Source organism: Euprymna scolopes, chromosome 9, assembly GCF_053919585.1.
Source record: "Euprymna scolopes isolate OS-2025 chromosome 9, ASM5391958v1, whole genome shotgun sequence".
Classification (NCBI taxonomy): Eukaryota; Metazoa; Mollusca; class Cephalopoda; order Sepiida; family Sepiolidae; genus Euprymna; species Euprymna scolopes.
Window position 1 is genome coordinate 150,872,877 of NC_136490.1, and position 14,655 is coordinate 150,887,531.

At 30.8% G+C, this 14,655-nt stretch overlaps 1 protein-coding gene across 15 annotated transcripts in view; it reads right to left on the reverse strand.

The window, feature by feature from the left end:
- LOC145284913 (E3 ubiquitin ligase Rnf157-like) overlaps positions 1-14,655 on the reverse strand; it is a 156,232-nt gene that overhangs the window by 55,515 nt on the left and 86,062 nt on the right. For 8 of the 15 annotated variants that reach the window (XM_080134001.1, XM_080134006.1, XM_080133995.1 and 5 more), the window contains exons 10-11: positions 13,872-13,949; positions 2,387-2,417 (exon numbers count right to left, since the gene is read on the reverse strand). In XM_080134001.1, coding sequence (XP_079990127.1) covers positions 2,387-2,417; positions 13,872-13,949 — 109 coding nt within the window. The remainder of the gene's footprint in view (positions 1-2,386; positions 2,418-13,871; positions 13,950-14,655) is intronic. The other 7 variants (XM_080134004.1, XM_080134008.1, XM_080133997.1 and 4 more) reach the window with 1 other exon arrangement.

A 14,655-nucleotide genomic window follows, 5' to 3' on the forward strand; every position in this document is an offset into this window, starting at 1 on the left:
AGAAAGGGGGAGGAAAGGAAAAAGAAAGAAAGGGGGAGGAAAGGAAAAAGAAAGAAAGGGGGAGGAAAGGAAAAAGAAAGAAAGGGGGGGGAAAGGAAAAAGAAAGAAAGGGGGAGGAAAGGAAAAAGAAAGAAAGGGGGAGAAAAGGAAAAAGAAAGAAAGGGGGAGAAAAGGAAAAAGAAAGAAAGGGGGAGAAAAGGAAAAAGAAAGAAAGGGGGAGAAAAGGGAGGGGGAGAAAAGGAAGGGGGAGAAAAGGAAGGGGGAGAAAAGGGAGGGGAAAGAAAGGGAGAAAAGGGAGGGGAAAGAAAGGGAGAAAAGGGAGGGGAAAGAAAGGGAGAAAAGGGAGGGGAAAGAAAGGGAGAAAAGGGAGGGGAAAGAAAGGGAGAAAAGGGAGGGGAAAGAAAGGGAGAAAAGGGAGGGGAAAGAAAGGGAGAAAAGGGAGGGGAAAGAAAGGGAGAAAAGGGAGGGGAAAGAAAGGGAGAAAAGGGAGGGGAAAGAAAGGGAGAAAAGGGAGGGGAAAGAAAGGGAGAAAAGGGAGGGGAAAGAAAGGGAGAAAAGGGAGGGGAAAGAAAGGGAGAAAAGGGAGGGGAAAGAAAGGGAGAAAAGGGAGGGGAAAGAAAGGGGGAGAAAAGGGAGGGGAAAGAAAGGGGGAGAAAAGGGAGGGGAAAGAAAGGGGGAGAAAAGGGAGGGGGGAGAAAAGGGAGGGGGAAGGGAAAGGGAGGTTTGTGGTGGTTGATTGAAGAATTTTATGATCAGCTACATAGCTTAAAAGTTAACATGTGAAACCATGTTCTCCCCTGCTTGACAGTAATTACCAACCCCAACATTGTGTGCATCATGGTTTTCTTCTCAGCCTTCTTTTATCATTCTGGCCGTGTCGTTGTCGCTCACAGATTAGTGATGCTGAGCGCAAGCACCGATTCATATGTATAAAAAAAAGTAAAACCCAAAACACAAACTGACACATTCCGTTGATATCAGTGTGTATTTGTGTGACACTATTAAAAAAAAAAAGAAAAAAGAAAGAAAACAATCCTCTAAATGCTAAAGCCCACATCTTAGTTTTCTGTTGAAGTTACATTCAGGAATTGGTTGATCAATTCATTTCTCTATCTGTTCAGAGCTACAGCCATCAACTATCCCAAACTGGAAACTGTCGTCAACCATTACAAAGTTAAGATTGTTTGCAAACACTCGCAAAACTCACTCCCATGCTTAAAACTGTTCGTAAACTGATTAAATATATTGGTCTCTATGCCTGACCATTTGTCTCACTTATCGCTACACCTTGATTAATCATTCTATTTCAGATGGTCTTTGTATCACTTGAAGAACAACTTATTTCCTATAACTTTGTTCTGCTGATAAACTTATTTCCTATTTCTTTTTTTTTTTAATATTTTTTCCTCTTTTTTTTCACTTCATAACACTATGGGGGTATGTGCATATTACGACAGATGATTGATTGGCTGGCATGACCACTTCATGTAAGATAGTTAAATTTAGTTGCTGCCATAATTTAACAAAACTAGAACACTGTAGAATTCATAGAAATGGGGTGTTGTGCTTAGACTCTTTGTTCCTCTTGTAAAAATAGGTCAGAAATAACTCCTTGTTAACCAAATGGAGTTCGATTTGGTCAAATGAAAAATTCAGAAACAATTAGATTTTATTTGAGATGAGGATTAATAATATTATTTGGATTTTTAAGATTAGTTCTCATCTTGTTTACTATTCTCACAACGTTTCAGCCGATGTAACATCCTTCTTCAAGCGTATCTTGATAATGGCTCTTATTGGTGAACTGCAGGTTATGTTGGTTAAAACAGTGCGAGAATAAAAAAAAAAACAAGATGAGAACAGGAGTATAAACAATCCAATACATAAAATTTAGTTTAAATTAAAGTAGTTTTTTTTTTTTTTTGTACATCTTCAAAGATCCAAGTTCCAAGGAAAAGGATCCAATGAACATATTCACCCCTTGTGACTTACAATGTAGAAAACTTAAACCCTGATAATTTTCATAATTCAGATTATAGACAAAAAGAATATACATGTTCTAACAGATGCAATGGTAAAAAAAAAAAAACAAAGCAAAAAAATACATACACACACAAGAGTACAATTTAGGGACATTGTAATTTAAAGTTTAAAATAACTACTGAATACTTAAATGACAAAAATAAATTATTAAATTTACTATTTTGATATGGAAAAAAAAAAAAAAAAGAAAAGACATAAGAGGTAAAAAGAGAAGTTGAACACATACTGATCTGTTTTAGAAGGGAATTTCTAACCGAGGGGACTTGTTAAAAATTCTTCATCTTCATGCATGGAAAGTATATTTTATCGAAACCAAAAAAAAAATGACCAATAAATTACTCACCGTTTTAAAGATCTTTTCTTCTCACGAATCCCTAGAATAAAAAAAAAAAATGAAGTAATGAAAATAAATACAAGTAAATTATTCAGTTTGGCAACAAGGTTTATGAAGACAAGGTTAGAAGTGTTTTGATATTTGAATAGACAGTATAACATGTATATTTCCCTGTAGAAGTTGATATTTCATCCTTTTATATACATTGATATATTGATGACCTAAGCAAGATAATGATAAATATGTTATGAACATTATAAATATCTTGGTGGTAGGCTGAAACAATTGTATACTTTATATAGAAATTTTGGTAAATTTATAAGATATTAGGTTACAGAGCGGCATGAGGCAGATCAAATGATTGCATTATTTGTGGACTATTTTTTTATGGGCCTTTAGCCGATAAAAATAGCTGCTAAGTGGTCAAAACTGAAAGAAATGGGAACTTGATAGCTGCAAAGTTCCCGTGTATGCATGCACATATATATATATATATATATATATACTGGTGTTGGGATGATAAATGAAAATCAGGAATCAGAAAAATTGGAACTTTTGGGGATATTGGAATCGGTATTAATAAAAAAAAAAAAAAAAAAATGTGTACTTATTTTCCAATGCCAAAAAAGATTCCTTTATCTTTTTTATTTATTTTGTTTAAAACAAAATCTTCCACTGCAGGTAGTAATAATAAATATTTATTGATTTTAAACTACCAGTGAAACTAAAATCTATATATATGACCTCCCCCCCTCCACAAGTGTGTTTTTAGGTCCGAGAAAATATATGGACATGTGTTTTTATAATATCAAGGAAAAATAACTTTCAATTAAATATTAAGAAATTTATAAAGAATCAAAATTGGTAATTGTATTGGAATCGGGAAAAATATTGGAATTGTCCCATCACTTCATTTTTTATTATGAAAAAATACAAAAAGACCTTCAAATGCTGGAAGCTCCATTTGTTTACAGAAAGAGCATTGCATTATATGATAGGAGCAGTTCATCATTTCACTCATATTTTTTTCAATCATATTTTTTTTTTGAGTGAATTATGAACAGTTTTCTGAATCTATGCTTTTCGAAATTTGGAATTTAATTCTGATAAATAAATATATTTATTAAAAAAAAAAAATATCCTGTACTTGTCTGGTCTTTTAAACTGTTAAATTTTTAATATATATATATATATATATATATATATATATATATATATAAAATAAATCTCTGTGTGTGTCTGTACATGAATAGGCTTCTATATGGTTTACTATTTATACTAAACTGACCACATACAATGATAGAAGAGGTATCAAGGATTTGAAATGGATATCATAAATTCACTCCCCACCAACAGCGGCAGAACCACAGAGGGGAAACCCTTACACTGTTTTTATGTAGAGCTACCAAATTTGGCAGGATAACCCACCATGGAGAAGAAAAGGTTTTGACAGGTTATACCACTCACCCTCACCAACAGTTGGGGCCCCATGGGTGTCACTTGTAAATGGGAACCCTATGCATGCTCACACTGATGTAGAGCTATTGAAATTGCCATGATAACCCCATCATGAGAAGGGGGGGGGTTATGGATTACATCGCTCACTCACCCCAATGGAAGTGGGCTATATCGGAGGTCACTTATAATGGGAACTAATTAGTGTTTAGACGTTTGTGTCAAAGATTCCCACTACTGCCTCCTCATATTCATTTGAGGGGGTAGCTTTGGCTTTGATACCTCGAAAGTTTGAAACTCTTGACACCCACATCCCCTTTTTATAACCTTTCATAAATCAGAGCTCATTTTTTGAAAACTCCTTTTTAAGCTAGTCAACGATGGATACTTCTGCTAGTATATATATATTTTAAATATTATTCATAATTTTTAACAGTATATTTAAAATAAAATCAGTGATATTTACAAAATTTTTAAAAAGAAATTAAACAGACGAGAAGTTCCTTCATGTAAACCTTTTAAATTTAAAGTATGTATACCTCTGTACTCATGAAAATATACAGAGATTCAAATATTTGGTGATATTAAAACTTTCACTTATTAAAGGGCTCAAGGGTGCCATACCAGCATTATAAACATTGGCCTTCCTATATGAATGGAAAAAGGCTTCATTTTTTATTTTTGAGATGGTTTTTAAAAAATTATAAAAATGGCAATAATTTAATATTTTACGAAGTTCATAATTGTACAGGAATTTTAGGAATTTAATTTATTATATAATTGCTATCATGGAATAATTTGAAACAGAAAATCTGCATGAATTTAATCAGAATATTTACTTTAAAATTGGTCAACGATGTCAAGGTCAATCTGCTGGCATAATGTAAGAAAATATTAACCTACAAAAGACAACTTTCACTAAAGCAGTTAAAATAGAAAAACTATATCCAATGATTGATTTGCAAAAGATTTTTAATAGAGGTTGATGGGTACAAACTGTTTAAATTTCTTTTTTTAATCAAATTATGTAAAAATATCCTGTGCATCTGTATGTGTTTCTAACCTATATGTAACTTTCATAAATTCACACTGAAGCTTTTTCTTTTTTACTAGTATGCAAATATTTAATGAACTCAAAAATAATATAAGGAAACAGACGGATTTTGTAAAACCTTAAAGAAAAAAGTCAACATGTTGGGAGTATTGTTTTTTAAGGAAAATTAATTTCCAACAAAATGAATTCGTGTGTACGTATAGAATGAGGTGATGAGTGAAGAAACAAACTTATTTTTTCCCTTAGCCCTCACCTCAGTAATATGTCCCCACAGGGTAACGCTGGGTAAATGCAACTAGTGTGTGTGTAAGAGAGTAAGGTGTTAATATGCAAATAATTTATTCATTATAAACCAAATAGAACAAAAAATAGAACTATATAAAGATACTGTTGTATGAAAGAAAAACATATGACCAGGAATAAGGTTACTATAAGAAAGTAAAATAAAAAAAAAACATTTAATGATAGCAAAAAAAAAAAAAAAAAAAAAAAAAAAAAAAAAAAAAAAAAAATGGAAGTAGAGAAACATGCCAACAAAGAAAACTGGAATTTTTTGTTATTTTATTCCATAAATAAAAACTGAAAGAAAATATTGAATAAGCAACAATCTGAAAGAATTAACAAAATAAAAAAATGATTTTCCTGTAACTAAATATAGAATTAGAAACCAAATTTACATTGCATTAAAAAATATTAAAAAATTAAAAACAACAAAAAAAACAAAAAACAATTCAAAATCATTTACTGTAAATAAAGTGATTTTAATTTGGAAAATAATTATCATCCGGGTTTTAATAGAATATTTGTTTTTAGGAATAATTGAATGTAAAACATTTAAAACCATGGGGCATTTTTACTTAGAATTGAAACCATTTCATAAATGAAGAAAAAAGAATAAAGCAAAAATTAATGCTTATTTTATAAAGGAAAACTAAAGGAGTTTACTGTTAATTTATGATGACGGGTGTTGAAGTATGAGGGAGAAAACATGATCAGGAATAATATTATCACTAAAAAAAAAAAAAAAAAAAAAAATGTCATTTGTTTCTGAGGAATTAAACAGAGCAGAAAGTGAACCTAGGGTTTACCGTCGGCAACTCTCACTTCCCTTATTTTTTCCTTTAGTGATGTTTCTAACAAAGAGGGAAGAATTATGTTTTCTGGGTCAAAATCTATCCATCTAACACATATTCTTGTCTGGTTTTTGACCTTGAAGTATTTATTTTATCTCCTTACATCAAGTGGTTTCATGCCGTGTCTGGAAAGATTTCCATAAAAAAAAAAAAAAAAAAATGCAGAGGAATTGTATGGTTATAGCTTAATGGATTTATGGGGGTGCATTCATATTGATTCTCTGCTACTGAGGTTGAAAGTGCCCAAATTGGAGTTAACTTGGCATCACAATCACCTACGGTAGTATGGATATATTGAATGAAGCTCTGGTTTGATAAAGAGGTACACACATCCGAATTAAGGAAAAAGACATGGAATGATTTTGTGAACAATGACCTCAAGCAATTTCACATCTAAACCGACATAAATGATGGAGAAAGGCATTTTGTGCTACCAATAACCAATGTATAACCCGTGTTTGATATGGAAGCAATACATTAAACACAGAAGCAGTTGTGAAAGTGTTACTTATTTAAGCCCACCATGTTTTTTTGTTGCAACAAAAACACAGACACACACACACACATTCATACAGTAAAAAATTATAATCTCTATAATAATAAAGTTATAGTTGCTGTCTGTTTCATCACACACTATGGTTTTAAAAATAGACGTCCATAATCATATATAAGTTTCTGAAAGTTGATTACCCAAGCAAATGGAGAAGTACATTTCATTTGGATCAAAGAGCAAGCAATAATATTATATGTTTATTGTTCTGTTTGACATGCATAAAAAGGAAATGCTATATTTTACTTTATTTATAACTTTAAATTTATACAAATGAAAATGTTAACAAGAGGTCCTAGACTTGGAGAAGGAGTGTATAGTACAGGTCCTTATTGATTTGAAGAAGAAAAAAAATAATGGTGCTTATCTTGAATTCCTCCATATTAAAAATCAAAAATAAAGAAATACCTGTGATGTGCTCATGATGAAAAGAAAATATCAGAGTCCAAAAGTCTCATAAATTACCAAGTACTTTTATTTTTAAATTGAAAAGAGTCAAGAAACAAGGAAAATAACTCAATTCAAGCTTGTAAGATTTTTGTTGTAATCCCTACAAATTGTCATTAATTGTTTAAAAATTATTTTATTTATAAAAATAAAACTATTTGATCAATTTATGTGATTTTTGGAATATATTTTTTCATCATAGATACGTACATCACAGATTTTTTTTATTTTTGTTTTTTTTTAATATGGGGGGAATTTTGGACAAGCACCAAAATAATTTATGCATACTTATAATCGAATAAGGAAATAATCAAATAATCAAATTTTATGGTCAACCGAGAAACAAATGTCTCACAACGTCATTTTGAAAACAGTCAAGAAACGAGGGAAATAACTCAATATAATTCAAGTTTGTAAGATTTTTGTTGTAATCCCTACAAATTCTCATTAATTGTTTAAAAATTAATTGTTTAAAAATTATTTTATTTATAAAAATAAAACTATTTGATCAACTTACGGGATTTCTGCAGGTCATTCAGCTACTCATCATTAGAAATTAATCATTGTTTCCAAAATGTTATTAAAAAAAAATCATTTTTTTATTTTTTAGGTTAATGTTTTCTATAATAAGATTCAATGAGAAAAATAACGTGTTTGGAAGCTTTACCAATGCACATTTTTAAATAAAATAAATAAAATAAAACTCGGATGTTATTAATGTTCTTTAATGATAATTCAAAGCATATTGTATTAGCAAAAATATGTAAAGATTTTATTCTGATGTCAATGGCCTAAAAATGTATTAATCTATTATATAAAAGGTAGTTGTTTGTGTATGTTTGTATGTCCAACTAAAAGTCTCAAACTACTAACCAAAGACCCACAATGTTTATTTTTTTTAGATCAGCGTTGCCTTGGATGTATAATATCCAGAACTAAAACATAATTATTCATTCTCGTGTGTTAACTGGACCAAACTTCATCCAGTGGAAGGGGGGGGGGTCAGTCATTTCCAATGTTATCGATTATATAAAGGAGTGGGGAAGAGGGATGTGGGAAAATGAGGAAGGAGAAACGAGAGACGGGTAGAGAGATAGAAGTTTTGATATAAAAGATATTACACGCACATTTAAACACCTTCCATTTTCTTTTTTTATAGCTCCTGCTAGTCAAATTAATTCCGCAGTAATTTCAATAAAAATTTGTATAATTTACTGCGAATAATAATAATCATTTTAAAATAATGTTTGTTAGGATAAATACTATTACAAACAAAAAAAATAACATCTTATTTTGTTAAAAATGATTTGTTGGCCGGTTGTACGATATTCACCCTAGGCGGGCTGAGCCAACTTCTTCTAAAGGAAGAAGTGTCAAGGTAATATTAAATTTACAGGTTGTCCTCGGTTAACTGTAGCTAAAAATAATTCCATAGTCAGCTCAATATTCTTTAAATAAATTGAATATGTTTATTTGTTTAAAATTGTAGCAATTTAATTTTTTCTTTTTTTTTTACATAGGCGTCACCACTTATCAAGGCCAATAGGCCACTCAAGGATAAGGGTTAAAGAGTGTAGAGTAGTCAAAAGGACAATATAGTAATCGATAGTAATGGAAGTTCGGTAAATTTGTTAACTTAAGTGGAACGGCTCATCAGAAACTTGTTCACGTTGGACTTGAAGACAACCATATTATAGACAGCTGGAAAGCAGGAAAACGGAAGACAATTCCACAGGCGTGCAGTTCTAAGAAAGAAGCTTTGATCATGGAATCTATGTTTAGGTTTAGGCACAGATATAGAGTGGGGAAAATTATTGATAATGTTTTCAGCTAGTCTAGTGTTTCTTGTGAAAGTTTGGCAAGGGGAGACCCTAGATTGAAGCTCAGTCGAACACTTTCCATGAAAATAACGATAAAGCAGAGACAAACTCGCAACATCTTTTCTGTGAGATAGAGGTTGCAGCGAAGAGAAAAGGACATCTCCCACCAGGCCACGAAGTCTATTTTGAACCCTATCAAGGCAGGACAAGTCTTTTCTAGCAGCTCCTGCCCATATGTGGCAACAGTATTCCATCCTTGGACGTATCTGGCTCTTATATAGATAGAGAATTGCATCAGCAGTGAGATATCTACTGGATCGATAGAAGGATCCGACCATTTTTCCAGCGGCCTTGGCAACAGATTTGATGTACGTATTCCATTTAAGATCAGGAGTAAAGGTCAAAACTTGAGGCCTCCCCAAGACGAGAGCCATTCATTTTAAAATAAACATTCTATATTTTTATCATAAAAATATTTTTCAGCTAAATATTCTTCAAAAAACGATTTTTCAAAATATATTTAAAAATGTACTTTTTAATTGACAAGAAAATTTGAGTTTAGAACAATTCATTTCAAAATGGGTAAACTCAGAATTGTTTACCTCAGTGAGATCAGATTAATCATGAATTACTATATTTACTGATCAGACAATTTTATTCATGATATGCTTTAGTATATTATATAGATAGAAAAAGCTACTAGTCAAACAATCAAATAAATTTGTAATAAGCAAAACCAAGAAAACAGTTATTTATAATATAAATTACACCTGTCTGTTTGTATGTATGTATGTATGTAAGGTTGTATGTGTGTCTAAAACTTTCGACAGAGATGACAGATTTTCACGAGAATGGTATTGTTTTGAAGCTCAACCCTTCGGATGACAAATATCAAAAAATTGGCTAAAAACATTAATTCCTTCATCCTCAACTGGGCAGTTTTCTACAAGGATGGTCGTTTTTTTTGCATCACCATTTTTGCAAGTCATCGTATCGGTTGGAATGACTTTACTAATTTCAACGTTCTGAACTTCCAGTCACATCATGGAGTAGAGGTAAGATGTCAGGTTTTCTTTCATTTTCTTTTCTACCTTCGTGTCACGGGTTTGAGCCTGCCTGCCTACCTGCCTACTACCACTTTTTTATTTTTTTGCTCAAAACACACTGTCAAACATTCAGGCAATGCCGGGCACCCAGGCTAGTTTCAATATAAAACACAAACTTCCACCACAACAAATCATAAATTAAAATTTTGTGTTAATCAATTGTTGATTCACTCATATCTGACCGAATGTAAAAATGATATCAATATAGATTCCCAACAGCAAAAGAGCAATGTTAAAGAGATGCATAAGAATTTATCCAATAAAAAATGACTTGGAAAATTTGTCAAAATGTTTCATCCTTTAACACTTGTCTTCACACCTACATGTGAATTATTTAATCCGTAGAGAGTTTAAGGATAGAGAATATTTATCAATTATTAAATCTGAACTTCTCATAAGGTGAATTCTCCTTCCTTCCCCTTGGACCTATCGAGAAGGTTTTTTTAAGCTTTTTTATGAGCCCAATTAAATGTTCATTTAGGACTGAGAGTTCCATTGTGCTTATGAAATAAATTATAACATGGCATTGTTTTCATACCACTATATTAATATTAGTCTGTAATTTCATTTATCTCTCTAACCAGAATTATCATGAAAAGTACTCTACATCCAACTCAGATCTACCAAATATAAATAACAGGAAGTGTGTCTATTCTTTTTAAAATGAACACTAATTCTAAATCACAATTACACTAAATCATCATATTCGATTTAGCATATGTTGGATGGTTTTTCAGAAAATTGACTTCCAAACTAGTTTTTATCTAAACTACATAACCTGAAATGTGACAGATGTTTTTGAGGTTATTTCCTTAATTGAGGCAACATCTTTATAGGCCAGATGCTTTTACTGACACCTACCTAGTGAAGTGATGAGGATTAATGTTTTTATTGAAACACCATGTTTAGGTGATAGCCTACCAAGACTACAGAGCATTTCACCTGCCCTTAATGTCTATTACACTAATTATAATTAAAATATAGTTTTAATATCAAAAGAAGCATCGAGATTGATTGGACATTTAATTTGAATAAAATCTTTTAATAATTGCTCTATCATTTTGATCAATTATTTTAACTACTATTGCCAATTGAAAAAAAATGTACTTATGCAAAGTAAGGACCACACTATCATCAGAATTTGCTGGGCAGTTTATCTAAAGTGCTGAAATGCTGAGCCAATTAATTTGTATCAGCCAACATTATTTAAGGAAACATTTATTTGCTATCATTGATTTATTATAAAAAAGAAACTACATATTTATCTTGATGGATAAGAAAAAAAAATCCCAAACTTTTGTTTGCTATCAGTTTGTTATTCCAAAAATAATTATTCATAAAATTTACTTTACAATGTTTTTTCTTTTCTTGATTTGAATTTTTATTTTCTTAAAGATTCATAAAAATTGTCCAATAATTATTCATGGTATTTTCTTCGTAACAACAAATATTTTCATTTTTCAATTAATTTTTCATTGAATTATTTTTGTAAAAACAAATATATTTTTCATTTAAAAAATTGGCCAACGGTTGCATGACCCCCCCCCCCCAAAAAAAACAACTTTTGTTTGGCACCTTCCAGCAACAAGTAAACTGCTTCAAAAATTCTGATGATAATAGTGTTGTTATTCTGCATAAGTATAAAAACTACTTCATTGGAGGAGTATGCATTTTTTAGTTGAAAATAAAAAGCTGTAATAATAAAAAGGGCCTATAAAATTTTTATTATTGGGCTTTTCTTTTGTGAAATACTATCCATTAAGCATTAAATTTTCAGATTATAACAAATAAAAAAATGAATTTTTAGATTTGGGATCAATTTGGATAAAAATTTAAGGTAAATCAGTCTGTTTTGGGTATTTTCATTAATTCATCATAGATTAATTTCATTTTTAAAAATAACTGCATAGAAAATCAAAGTATAAACATAACTAGCATTCCATAATAATAATAAAAAGACATGGCTAAGAATAACCCTTACTGCTCCTTGCATTTACAAACTACAAAGTGAAAAATGAAAATGGTCAAATAGTTCCATTCTTATTTAGAGTTCAACTTAATAAAAAGAAAAAAAGAAACAATAAAAAATACAAAAAACTGATGTACGTATCCATCACAGATGAAGATGTCATATTACAAAAATCATGTAAATTGATCAAGTAGTTTTCTCTTTAACTATTTTAAAATGAAATTTTATGAGTAAGTTAAAAGGGACTGTCTTGTGTCGGCATCTTGGGAAAAAAAAAGAAAAGAGCAGATAAATTCCCAATTATTTAAACTTGCAAAAGCAGCCTTATAATGATATCAATTTCGCATAAATTGCTTTAAATCGTTTATAAAGGACTTTTTTTTTTATAAAAATAAAATTACTTGAAAATTTACATGGTTTTTGGAATATGACATTTCCGTTCTGTGACAGGTATGTACAAAGATTTTTTTCTGTAGTTTTTTTTTTTTAACTTAGGTTGAATTATAAATAACAGATGGTTCTATTTAAGTTAAAATAGAAAAACTATATTTCGAAAATTATATTTGAACAAGGCAAGTTTAGTTTTTTTAAATCTTTATATTAATAAAATTACGAGATAACTCCTCGTATGTCAGTATGTGTCAGTTTCTCGCCTTTACACGACTTATTTTTTGTATTTAAGGCTGACCCCTGTCCCTGCATTGCACAAAAAAGTAAATTAACTTAAAAAACTGACATGTCCAACCCTGAATTTTTTTAATTATTTGCTGTTTATGATTATCCAGTGCAAACAAAGACCTCACAATATTAAAACAGATCACCGGCTGAAACAAGCAACTAACTGCTCTTCTTGGAACTGCTTAAGCATACAGATACGCAAGATATTGTCTGATCATTTTATTAATCTAGAAAATAAAACATTTACTGGAGATGGGCCTAATTTTAATTAGGTTTTGTTGAATAAAATAATCATTGATTAAAACATAAAAAATCTAAAATTCAATAAATATTTTTATAAGAAACTGGCAGGGGCACCTAACTTTGCCGGTTGTAAAATACACTTAAATATATCTTAATTCATGCAGATTTCGTATTTATTATTACAGAGCCAATTCTCTATTGAATATTATATTGTACCTAATATATAGTGTTGATTTCAAAAGATTTTAAAAAATAAAAACTAACTTGGGTGCCATCAGCTAGAATTCAAACCAAAACATTTAATGCTCTAGCCACATTCCCTCATCTGGCTGCATTTGCTAGCGTTTGAACTAACCTGACAGACAGATAAGTTATAAAATTAAACCACTTAATGATTAGTTGACGCATGAACAAACTAATAGAAATGTTGGCAAATGAAATGAACATTTTGCATTTCAACCTACCAACTTCTGTAAGCATTATTCATCCAAACAAAGATTTTACTCGTTTTAATCAATCTTTGATGTATGATTACTATTTTCTATTAATTTCAGTGTTATGTAACTAGTTTAAGAGTTTAGTGGTTAAATATTTATGCAGACAGACAGATATACATACATCTATTTATATAGAATAGACAATTATAAATATTAAAAAAATATATATTTTCACATTTTTTTTTAATATTGATCAAAAAAAAAAAAAAAGTCTTAAGTTATTTTTTTTTTGTTAAACTAAGAAGAGCATAATATTAATAGTTTATCGAGTTTAATGTCTACGAAATAGCAGCCATTTCCAAAAGGAAAAAAATAAATCTTGTGAGAAAGAATAGCCAGTCCACAAAGAAATAGAGACAAAATTATAAGCACAAAGACACACGCAGATGATAGAAAGAAACTACCAAGCAATGAAAATAAACTGAAAAGATGTACAATACGGATATTTGTTATACGAGAGAGATGGAGAGACAAAGAAAGAAAGAGAGAGAGAGAAAGAATGCAGGTCAATAAAAATGTGAGGCTTTTCTTCCAACACATACGGCTTCTAGTGTTGTGCTTATTTCGGCTGCTCAGTCTGTCGCCATCATGCTCGCCATCTCTTTCTGTTGGAGTAATATCTAGAAAACGAAAAATGAAGCACCACATGAAAAGATGATGTCACAGGGTTTTAGGGTTCCACACGGGTCTTTAGAGTTCATAAAAAAAAAGAAAAGATGTCATGTGATACACTCGTATATCCTCTTAGGATATTAGAAAAATGAAAACCCACTGAAGGAATTTGTGGTTAATTCTCCAATTGGAATCTTAACTTTAACCCAATGTACTGCACATGGGTTGAACATCAATAGAATGCTTCCGACTATTATCGAGTAGGTAGAGAACGACAAATAAAATGCAAGGCATTTTTCCTTTTAGATTTCAAAATATCAACCAACAAAAGCAAAAAAGTATTGCATGATTATAGGTTCAGCGTAAGACTAGTTAATTTGCATAATTACTTCTTTAACTCGACTGCCTCCCATTATTTGTTGTTACCAGCTGTTTCTGTTGACCTCCTGCTACTGCATATACGGCACACTAGATATTGTCTTTTTGCAGGTGACTTTGTTGAAATCAATCAGCAATTTATTTTGCCTTCTGCTCCATCCTTCATAAAAACAGGTTGCAAAAACGAAACAGTACGACAAACTGGCCGAACACAGACTGTACACAGAAACTGAAGCCAACAACACAATAATAAAAAAAGAAATGCAATCCAATTATAAACCACATTATCTTTATATCTACTGCAATGTAAATATCTACAAATAATGGATGTAAGAA